The 12083-nt window shown below is 33.5% G+C and overlaps 1 protein-coding gene and 1 long non-coding RNA gene across 2 annotated transcripts in view; one reads left to right on the plus strand and one right to left on the minus strand.

The window, feature by feature from the left end:
- Positions 1 to 12083, minus strand: part of LOC127704182 (26S proteasome non-ATPase regulatory subunit 2-like) — a 39521-nt gene that overhangs the window by 12264 nt on the left and 15174 nt on the right. Inside the window, exons 11-16 of the mRNA XM_052208115.1 lie at positions 7319 to 7446; positions 6872 to 6959; positions 6084 to 6246; positions 2324 to 2425; positions 1692 to 1762; positions 917 to 1019 (exon numbers count right to left, since the gene is read on the minus strand). Coding sequence (XP_052064075.1) covers positions 917 to 1019; positions 1692 to 1762; positions 2324 to 2425; positions 6084 to 6246; positions 6872 to 6959; positions 7319 to 7446 — 655 coding nt within the window. The remainder of the gene's footprint in view (positions 1 to 916; positions 1020 to 1691; positions 1763 to 2323; positions 2426 to 6083; positions 6247 to 6871; positions 6960 to 7318; positions 7447 to 12083) is intronic.
- On the plus strand, positions 4236 to 11581 carry LOC127704189 (uncharacterized). The gene is made up of 2 exons (XR_007983175.1): positions 4236 to 4613; positions 11283 to 11581. It is a non-coding gene; the product is annotated as an uncharacterized LOC127704189 (long non-coding RNA).

Consider the following 12083-nt stretch of genomic DNA (forward strand, 5'->3'; position numbering starts at 1 on the left):
ATTACCATAACCCCCAAAATCAATCCCAACCTTCCTTTTGTGGTATTGAACCTTGTGGTAAAATTTCATAAAGATCCATTCACTTAAACTAAAGTTAGAGTGCGAAAACCAATGTGTCTTCGGACGACGCCGGACAACGACGACGACGCCGAACGACGACGACGCCAACGTCATACCAATATACGACCACAAAAATTTTTTTGCGGTCGTATAAAAATTGCTCGTCAGTGTTTAAACTTGAATAAAACACCTATCACATACATACTTGAAAGAAATGTATTTAAGATAACAGTGGATTAACATCTTTGTTTGATATGATCACATATGACATGCCTCAATTCAATATTTAGAAGATGAAAAACCTAATACATTCAGGAGATTGGTGGTGAAAAACCCAATTTGATATTTTCTTGAGGGGTGAATTGGAATTATTAGTGTAATTGAAAAAAATATTTCACTCAATTACATCAAAATTGGTAAAAACCCCAATTTGTGAATTCTTATCTGGAGCTCTGGGCAGATCCTCACTTTGAGAAGATTGATGCAGATTTTGCTGTTATTGTGAAGCAAGAAGTTGTTTTGAATGCACCCGGACTATTAATTGTTGATATGCAACACACTTAATCAATTAGTTTAAAGTATCAAGGCACAAATCTTCAGTAGGAAGTCTAAAGTGAGGGTACAGTAAAAGGCTTGAAATGTCCCTAGAGTGAAAATAAATGAGTTATTTTACATGAAAGATTATTGGAATTTATCACAATGGGAAATTGATATAAATCACCATCATCTATGTAATAACTGGTTTTTACTAAAAAAAAAAAAATGTATGCGGTCTTATATTCCCATATGTGAAAAATCTTGAAAAACTGAGATCTACTTTCTACTTAGATGAGAAAAGATAATATTAGAACTTTACTTTGTTGTGCTGACAGATCAGAGGTTGCTGTTTCTTTTGATTTGTCTTTTTCCTTTTCTTTGTCATCTTTCTTTTTCTTATCATCCTTCTTTTCATTATTATCCTACAAAAGTTACATCACTGGCTTTGATAAAATCATCTACACATAAATGAATATTTATTCCTATAGTCTTACTCCTGATGAGGAGAAACAAAATTATATCAATTCATCGCTGTTCTAATAACATGATAAAAGTTTTATTAACTATATAAACATGCTGTTGATATATACTAAATCAAATTCTTTGTCTTATGTCAAAAAAGATATGTAACTTTTATTTTAAAAAAAATTCCTTACAAATTCTAGTCATAAATAGAAAAAAGATTTGCATGTGATTTTGAAGGTCTAATTAATCTAAAATTCCTAGAACCAGTTCACTCTCAAAACACCTTTGCTCATAATGAACAAGCTGTTCCTGAGTGTTAATTGTCAAAATTTGACAACTGATGGCAAAATTGTTTATTACTAGATACGTATTGAGAGCCTGCTTATATATCCCATTCTCCTTTCTAGCTATTTACATTTCCTTCGAACGGGAGCAATCAAGATTTGATCAAAAAAGTATATCTGAAATTGATATTTTACAAAGTTTGTGATCATGACCTTCATCTAAGATTTCAAAGATTGAATGGGCACAAAAAAAAATATAGATGTTGACCCCATTATTCAGAAAATCTAGTTTGGCCAAGTATCTCTGTTCGTAGAATTTCTTATTCTTTATAGAAACACCCATACCTCATCTTTCTTTTCATCGTGCTCAGAACATATATGTTGGAGTTTCTGTATCTTTAACACATTTCCTGTCCCTGTATAAACAAAGTATTAATGAGATGGATTATCTTGAAAATAAAAGATATTTAGATATCCACTTTAAATATACAGCTTTATTTATAACATAATATCCTCTACCAAAAGCTGCAAAGGAGGTTTAAAACATTCAAACTGCTACATGTTATAATCACTACAGACAATATTATATCATATGAAAGAATGTTTAGAGAGCAAAAAGTAAAATAACAAAAATATCGAACTCCAAGGAAAATTCAAAATGGAAAGTCCCTTTATCAAGCTCACATACCTCAGACCCCCCACTTCTGTTTACTATAATGTATGATTCTAACTCAACAAAATAATTAATATAGGATGTTTTTACACGTCATGGCAACAACTAAGAGTTGAGGGACAGACTGACAGGTTAAAAGCATCCTTCAACTTTGTTCCACAGTTAAATTATTTTATTGTTGCATGTCAAATTGACTCAATGTAATTCTTATAAATTTATAAGGTTGCTTTGTTAATTTTTTGTCAATCGGTAATCACTATCTTTCCATTTAGTAATTCCAGATAGCTATGAGATGAAAACATACCTGCATATGCACAGACTTCTACTAACAACATGGCCATTGATTTCAGTGGCTCTGCAATAACTTCTAATGCCATCAAAGTGGCATCAACCGCTTCCTGTTTACCTACAAATTTAAATTAATCAAATACTGTAAAAAATGTTGTTTCAGATCACAACCTAACCTCTTTTTTTGGTTAAAATTGTGAAAAATAAGCAAATCAGCCTGTTCATAAAATTCAATGCTGTTGTATAAAACAAAGTATGTGGGTATAAGGAAGGAATGTATGGGAAACAAATTTGGCACTTTGATGTGCAATTGCCAGTTCCACTACACCCAAACCCCTAAAAGAGACTAAATTATTGAATTTTTTTTGGTTGTTTATTAAGCAGACCCTGACATCGAGAAGAACATCTGAATATTATCATTTTTCATGCAAATAGCCTCATCGGTCAGCAAGTTGAAAAGGTTGTAATTGTATATTATGCAATATCTGGAGTCGAGACACGTATAAAGGAGTTTTAATGGCAAGAAAAGATCTTACTCCATCAATCAAAGTATAATACTTTTATTGGAACCATAAATCACATTTTAACCTAGAACAGATGCATATAAATCTTGTTAAGGAGTTACTAATACCTATTTAACATTATTTGTGACAAATAGGCCTATTTGACATAATCAAATAAAATGCTCCGCTGGGGCGCAGCTTGATACTACCGCAGAGGTCGAACCCTGAACAGTTGGGGCAAGTATGGACACAACATTCAAGCTTGATACAGCACTGAATTAGGATTGTAATTAAATATTTGACACAGCATAGGTTTCTGGCACAGAATGAATGTGGTCTAAGAACTTAAATTTTTTTAATTTACCTATTCAAACCATATCATTATTATTTGCTTTTATATATAAATCAGAAATAACCAATTTAAAATGGAAAATTTTAAAGAAAAATAAACTGCTTCGCTGAGCGCAGCTGGATACGCCCGCAGAGGTCTAACCCTGAACAGTTGGGGCAAAAATGGACACAATATTCAAGCTTGATACAGGTCTGAATTTGGATTGTAATTAAATATTTGACATACATCTATTATAGGTTTCTGAATAAATGTAGTCAAAGAACTTGAAGTTGGTCATATGAATTGAATTTATATTCAATTAAAGATTTCTTGCTGTTGTGCAATACACTGTGCTGTTGCGAAATACTTAGTAAATCTGTTGTCAGACTATAAACAAATAAAATTCATAAAATTCTAAAGGGAGCTTACATCAATAGATATAAACTGTTCACCAAAGTTTCATACGAATTGCTGAAAGCATTTTTGAGTTTTTGTCTGAAAACTGGAAAATCCCCCCTTTTTTAATGAATAAACCCCATAATTCAGAAATGTAAAATCTAAAATTTACAAAATTCTAAAGGGAGCTTACATCAATAGATATCAACAATTCATCAAAGTTTCATGAGAACTGCTGAAAGCATTTTTGAGTTATTGTCCGAAAACTGGAAAATCCCCCTTTTTTTTTATGAATAAAACCCCATAACTCAAGAAACGTAAAATCTAAAATTTATAAAAATCCAAAGGGAGCTCATGTCAATAGATATAAACAATTAACCAAAATTTCTTGCAAGTTGGTGAAAGCATTCTTGAGTTATTGTCCGAAAACTCGAAAATCCCCCTTTTTTTAATGAATAAAACCCCATAACTCAGAAACGTAAACTCTAAAATTTATAAAAAACGAAAGGGAGCTCACGTCAATAGATATAAACAATTCACCAAAGTTTTAAGCAAATTGGTTAAAGCGTTTTTGAGTTAATGTCCGACATGTTGACGACGGACGGACGGACAGACAAATGGACAGACGGACAGACAACGGTATACCATAATACGTCCCGTAAACGGGCGTATAAAAAGGAAAAAAAAATCCCCTCCCCCCCAAATTTTTTGAACTCCCTTATGATTCATCACCCCCAAACTCAATCCCAGTCTTCCCTTTGTGGTATGGTACCTTGAAGTACAATTTCAGAGAGATCCATACACTTGAACACAAGTTATTGTCTGGAAACTAGAAAAATGCTTGTTTTTTGGCCCCAAATTCTTAAACTTTTAGGGCAATTACCCCCAAACTCAAACCCAGCTTTCCCTTTGTGATATGGAACCTTGAAGTACAATTTCATAAAGATCAATACACTTACACACAAGTTATTGTCCTGAAACTAGAAAAATGCTTGTTTTTTTGCCCCTTTATGGCCCCTAATTCCTAAAATTTTGAGGCAATTACCCCCAAAATCAATCCCAGCCTTCCCTTTGTGGTATGGTACCTTGCAGTACAATTTCAGAGAGATCCATACACTGGAACACAAGTTATTGTCTGGAAACTAGAAAAATGCTTATTTTTGACCCCTTTTTGGCCCCTTATTCCTTAACGTTTTGGGCAATTACCCCCAAACTCATTTCCAGCTTTCCCTTTGTGATATGAAACCTTGTAGTACAATTTCATAAAGATCCATACACTTACACACAAGTTATTGTCATGAAACTAGAAAAATGCTTGTTTTTTGCCCCTTTTTTGGCCCCTTATTCCTAAAATTTGGAGGCAATTACCCCCAAAATCAATCCCAGCATTCCCTTTGTGATATGGAACCTTGTAGTACAATGTCAGAGAGATCCATACACTTACACACAAGTTATTGTCATGAAACTAGAAAAATGCTTGTTTTTTTCCCCTTTTTGCCCCTAATTCCTAAAATTTGGAAGCAATTACCCCCAAAATTAATCCCAGCATTTCCTTTTTGATATGGAACCTTGTGATACAATGTCAGAGAGATCCATACACTAACACACAAGTTATGTCTGGAAGTTACAAAAATGCTTATTTTTGGCCCCTAATTCCAAAACTGTTGGTGCCATAACCCCCAAAATCAATCCCCACCTTCCTTTTGCCGTATTGAACCTTATGGTAAAATTTCATAGAGATCCATTCACTTAAACTAAAGTTAGAGTGCGAAAACCAATGCGTCTTTGGACAACGACGACGGCAGACGACGACGACGCCAACGTCATACCAATATACGACCTCATTTTTTTGCGGTCGTATAAAAAGCCAAGAATCAACCCTATACTACTTTTTCTCAATATGCATCAAACTTGATAAGCCAGAGCCAATCTAAAAGCTAAGTTTTCACAATATGAATCTTACCAAGATAAGCCAGAGCCAATCCTAAAGCTAGATATCTACTGTGTGTATCTTACCTAGATATGCCAGAGCTAATCCTAATGCTAGATATCTACTGTGTGTATCTTACCTAGATAAGCCAGAGCCAATCCTAATGCTAGATATCTACTGTGTGTATCTTACCTAGATAAGCCAGAGCTAATCCTAATGCTAGATATCTACTGTGTGTATCTTACCTATATAAGCCAGAGCCAATCCTAAAGCCAGATATCTACTGTGTGTATCTTACCTAGATAAGCCAGAGCTAATCCTAATGCTAGATATCTACTGTGTGTATCTTACCTAGATAAGCCAGAGCTAATCCTAATGCTAGATATCTACTGTGTGTATCTTACCTAGACAAGCCAGAGCCAATCCTAAAGCTAGATATCTACTGCGTGTATCTTACCTAGATAAGCCAGAGCCAATCCTAATGCTAGATATCTACTGTGTGTATCTTACCTAGATAAGCCAGAGCCAATCCTAATGCTAGATATCTACTGTGTATATCTTACCTAGATAAGCCAGAGCCAATCCTAAAGCCAGATATCTACTGTGTGTATCTTACCTAGATAAGCCAGAGCCAATCCTAAAGCCAGATATCTACTGTGTGTATCTTTAAGATCTGCTTCACTCCTCTCCATCATGGTCTGTAGAATGGTGGATGTAACATCAGCATTACAGCTACCTACTGCAATCATACCACAGGATAAAGCAGCCATTCCTATCACCTACAACATACATAAGACATTATAGGGATGATTAAATGGTTAGATAGAATGACATTGCAAAATGATGCAAGTTCAAAAAGTAAAGTATTCTTGACTTAAAGTAATTGTTTTTAATCAAATCAACCTGACATACAATATGGGCTTAAAGACACTGGACACCTTTCAAAATTTACATATATTTCAACATCATATGACAATAAAAGAAACATAATCACTACATAGTATAAATCATGAAGATACTATTGGCATAGCCTTATTACATAGCTACATAAATGACTACAAAGACAGACTTTCCCCTTAACCATAGGTATTCCAGTAACTGGGCCATTTATTTGCATTCTGGTGAATGGAAACTGAAATTTTCCCATGATCTTTCAGGTTATGATAGGTGAATTGTTTATAGTCATTTTATAATTAAAACTATTTTAAAAATGATCAACTGAAAACCTTATATAAAGTTCATTTAGCTGTCAGGATTTCTTTGAGAAATCAATAGTAGCTCAGTGATACCAATTCTCCAATAATACAATAAATATTTCTCAACAAATGCAGAATTATTGCCAGTGTTATCTATTAGACCAGCATCTGATAGAGGAGGACTGGGTCTAACTAACTACACACTTACTTCCATTGTACATTTAGTATCTCCTAATACAGGCAGAATTATTGCTAGTACATCTTCTCTGTTGGATCCAGCATAGGCTAAACCAAGTCTGAAAGGACATAGTACTATAGTCAAATTTCTACATCTCTATGAAGCAAACACACTTTTTATGGTGTAATTTGTTGAGAGTTTACAATCAAAGATTCAGACGATTTTTGTTATTTTTTTCTAACTTTCAATTTCCAATTCAACTTATATACTTTTGTTAAAACTTTCTAGTCCTGATTGTTTCCTTTTTTTGAAAAATTAAAACTGCAAAAATTCTAAATGCACAAATATTCAAATTTTTAAGTAAATGCATTTCCTTAAACTTGATCATTTATAAACAAAGACTTCATTATATAGGACTTTGAAAATATAATCTCCCAAGAAATGAATCTATCATTTTATACTAAAATATTCATTTACCCAACTATAGCACCAATTCTCATTATAGCTGTATTATGCATTACATAATCTGACAACAAGGCAACAGCTGGATCACATTCATTCCTAACTCCAGAGTTGACAATACCACAAGCAAGCAATGCCCCAGCCTGTAACAAAACAATGTAAAAAGTTTTGCCTTCTGTTCTGGTTATAATTACATAAGTCAATGACATTTCTTCTTTCAAATTTTTGAAGGGATGTATCATTACAACAAAACCAGAGTATCCTAAAAATCATTTAAAACGAAAGTATAACAGAGCATTTTCAGATCCTTGTAACCAATCTAGTTTATTTTTCAAAGTTGATTGAATTTGATTTCATAATATACTTGTAATATATAATAAAATGCTCCGCAGGGCGCAGCTTGATACTACCGCAGAGGTCGAACCCTGAACAGTTGGGGGAAGTATGGACACAACATTCAAGCTTGATACAGCTTTGGATTTGGATTGTGATTAAATATTTGACACAGCATAGGTTTCTAACACAGATTGAATGTGGTCTAAGAACTTAAAAATTTTAAATTGGACATTCACCTATTATGGTCCAATATCCAAAATCTAAATACATGGTTAGATTCAGCATATCAAAGAACCCCAAGAATTCAATTTTTGATGAAATCAAACAAAGTTTAATTTTGGACCCTTTTGACCTCAATGTGGACAAAGTTGATAACGGGGCCCAAAAATCAAAAATCTAAATACATGGTTAGATTCAGCATATCAAAGAACCCCATATATTCAATTTTTGTTGAAATCAAACAAAGTTTAATTTTGGACCCCTATTTGGACCAACTTGAAAACTGGGCCCATAATCAAAAATCTAAATACATGTTTAGATTCAGCATATCAAAGAACCCTAAGAATTCAATTTTTGTTAAAATCAAACTAAGTTTAATTTTGGACCCTTTGGACCTTAATGTAGACCAATTTGAAAACGGAACCAAAAATTAAGAATCTAAATACACGGTTAGATTCGGCATATCAAAGAACCCCAATAATTCAATTTTTGATGAAATCAAACAAAGTTTAATTTTGGACCCTTTTGACCTCAATGTGGACAAAGTTGATAACGGGGCCCAAAAATCAAAAATCTAAATACATGGTTAGATTCAGCATATCAAAGAACCCCATATAATCAATTTTTGTTGAAATCAAACAAAGTTTAATTTTGGACCCCGATTTGGACCAACTTGAAAACTGGGCCCATAATCAAAAATCTAAATACATGTTTAGATTCAGCATATCAAAGAACCCTAAGAATTCAATTTTTGTTAAAATCAAACTAAGTTTAATTTTGGACCCTTTGGACCTTAATGTAGACCAATTTGAAAACGGAACCAAAAATTAAGAATCTAAATACACGGTTAGATTCGGCATATCAAAGAACCCCAATAATTCAATTTTTGATGAAATCAAACAAAGTTTAATTTTGGACCCTTTTGACCTCAATGTGGACAAAGTTGATAACGGGGCCCAAAAATCAAAAATCTAAATACATGGTTAGATTCAGCATATCAAAGAACCCCATATATTCAATTTTTGTTGAAATCAAACAAAGTTTAATTTTGGACCCCGATTTGGACCAACTTGAAAACTGGGCCCATAATCAAAAATCTAAATACATGTTTAGATTCAGCATATCAAAGAACCCTTAGAATTCAATTTTTGTTAAAAATCAAACTAAGTTTAATTTTGGACCCTTTGGACCTTAATGTAGACCAATTTGAAAGCGGAACCAAAATTTAAGAATCTAAATACACAGTTAGATTCGGCATATCAAAGAACCCCAATAATTCAATTTTTGATGAAATCAAACAAAGTTTAATTTTGGACCCTTTGGACCTCAATGTGGACCAATTTAAAAACGGGGCCCAAAATCCAAAAACTAAATACACGGTTAGATTCAGCATATTAAAGAACCCCATGAAATCAAGAATAAAACCCCATTGAAATTGGTCAAGAAATAAGCAATTTATAGGAAGTATCTTCTTTTGCACAATCCTGTGCTATTAAATATTTCTTGCTATTGCGCAATACTGTACAATTGACAATTTCTTGCTATTGCGCAATATTGTGCTATTGGATATTTCTTGCTATTGCGCAATACTGTGCAATTGAAGATTTCTTGCTATTGCGCAATACTGTGCAATTGAAGATTTCTTGCTATTGTGCAATACTGTGCAATTGAAAATTTCTTGCTATTGCACAATACTTATTATATAATAATTTACACATCCTGTTTGGTGTGTATCTCCTACCATATCATTATTATTTGATTTTAAATATAAATCAGAAATAACCAACTTAAAATGGAAAATTTTAAAAGAAACAAATAAAATGCTCCGCTGGGGCGCAGCTTGATACGACCGCAGAGGTCGAACCCTGAACAGTTGGGGCAAGTATGGACACAACATTCAAGCTTGATACAGCACTGAATTTGGATTGTAATTAAATATTTGACACAGCATAGGTTTCTCACACAGAATGAAAGTGGTCTAAGAACTTAAAATTTTTTAATTTACCTATTTAAACCATATCGTTATTATTTGCTTTTATATATACATCAGAAATAACCAATTTAAAATGGAAAATTTTAAAGAAAAAAACATACATGTGATGGACTGTGAAACTCAGATCAGGAGATTGGAAAATTTTGGTCAGGAGATTAGGACTCAGATCAGGAGGTTTTTAATCGATATAAAGTTTGTCGTAAATGTAACCGTGTGCTGTAAAAATTGTCTTTTAAAGTGTGTTTTCTTCAACTTTCAATCCGAATGTATTATGTATTATGTTTATAGTACCCTTGTACTTATAAAGTTTCTTTATCTTAATATTCTACATGTTCAATCTAAGATTCTTTTTTTTTAGTATGTTCTTTAAATTATTCAATTCATATCTTTTATATCATTATTCTATAGGACAAACATTGCAATCAGATCATTTGTTTACCTATCTGCTTTTGCAGTTAGATTTTATTTGAATAATCAGAAACTCATTTAAATTTTGAACATGGGTCATAGTTATTATATGAATTCAATTTAAGCCTTGAAAGAAAGTATAGAACCCTCAAATAATTTTCAAATTATTATTTTTTGATTTGTCCTAAGACATTTAAAATCATTTAATTACCATCCTTTTATGATTATTTGTTCAATTTATATTTTATTTATATTCTTTTAAAAATTTACATTATTTAAAGGAAAGTAACTTAAAACAGGATAAATCAGGGGAAGTAACCCAATAAATACACAAAGTTTTTATTACACAACGGCAGTTAGCCTGAGGTAAAAATCGTTGATTACCAGTATGTTTGACACCCAAGCTGACAAGTGAAGCCATATAATTATGCATGTTAATTGATTTACAGGTAAAATATAACTTCAGGTGATGTCAGTTACACCAGATGTCTGAGATGATATGTTGGGCAGATTTCATACACAGGATTTTTTTCTCTTCAACGCGAGGTCGGGAGGAGACCCCTGAAAACGGGATTATTGTACTCCCGTCGGGAGGTTTACATGTATGAAAAAAAGAAAAAAAAATCCCCCAAATTTTTTTGAACCCCCTTATGATTCATCACCCCATTGGCCCAAACTCAATCCCAGCTTTCCCTTTGTGGTATGGTACCTTGCAGTACAATTTCAGAGAGATCCATACACTTGAACACAAGTTATTGTCTTGAAACTAGAAAAATGCTTGTTTTTTGGCCCCTTTTTGGCCCCAAATTCCTAAACGTTTAGGGCAATTACCCCCAAACTCAAACCCAGCTTTCCCTTTGTGATATGGAACCTTGCAGTACAATTTCATAAAGATCCATACACTTACACACAAGTTATTGTCCTGAAACTAGAAAAATGCTTGTTTTTTGCCCTTTTATGGCCCCTAATTACTAAAATTTTGAGGCAATTACCCCCAAAATCAATCCCAGCCTTCCCTTTGAGGTATGGTACCTTGCAGTACAATTTCAGAGAGATCCATACATTTGAACACAAGTTATTGTCTGGAAACTAGAAAAATGCTTATTTTTGGCCCCTTTTTGGCCCCTTATTCCTAAACTTTTTGGGCAATTACCCCCAAACTCAATTCCAGCTTTCCCTTTGTGATATGGAACCTTGCAGTACAATTTCATAAAGATCCATACACTTACACACAAGTTATTGTCATGAAACTAGAAAAATGCTTGTTTTTCGCCCCTTTTTGGCCCCTAATTCCTAAAATATGGAGGCAATTACCCCCAAAATCAATCCCAGCATTCCCTTTGTGATATGGAACCTTGTGATACAATGTCAGAGAGATCCATACACTTACACACAAGTTATTGTCATGAAACTAGAAAAATGCTTGTTTTTTGCCCCTTTTTGGCCCCTTATTCCTAAAATTTGGAGGCAATTACCCCCAAAATCAATCCCAGCATTCCCTTTGTAATATGGAACCTTGTGGAACAATGTCAGAGAGATCCATACACTTACACACAAGTTATGTCTGGAAGTTACAAAAATGCTTATTTTTGGCCCCTTTTTGGCCCCTAATTCCTTAACTGTGGGTACCATAACCCCCAAAATCAATCCCCACCTTCCTTTTGTGGTATTGAACCTTATGGTAAAATTTCATTGAGATTCATTCACTAACTAAAGTTAGAGTGCGAAAACTAATGTGTATTCGGACGACGACGCTGGACGACGACGACGACGCCAACGTCATACCAATATACGACCACAAAAATTTTTTTGCGGTCGTATAAA

The sequence above is a fragment of the Mytilus californianus genome, unplaced genomic scaffold, assembly GCF_021869535.1.
Source record: "Mytilus californianus isolate M0D057914Y unplaced genomic scaffold, xbMytCali1.0.p SCAF_6, whole genome shotgun sequence".
Lineage (NCBI taxonomy): Eukaryota > Metazoa > Mollusca > Bivalvia > Mytilida > Mytilidae > Mytilus > Mytilus californianus.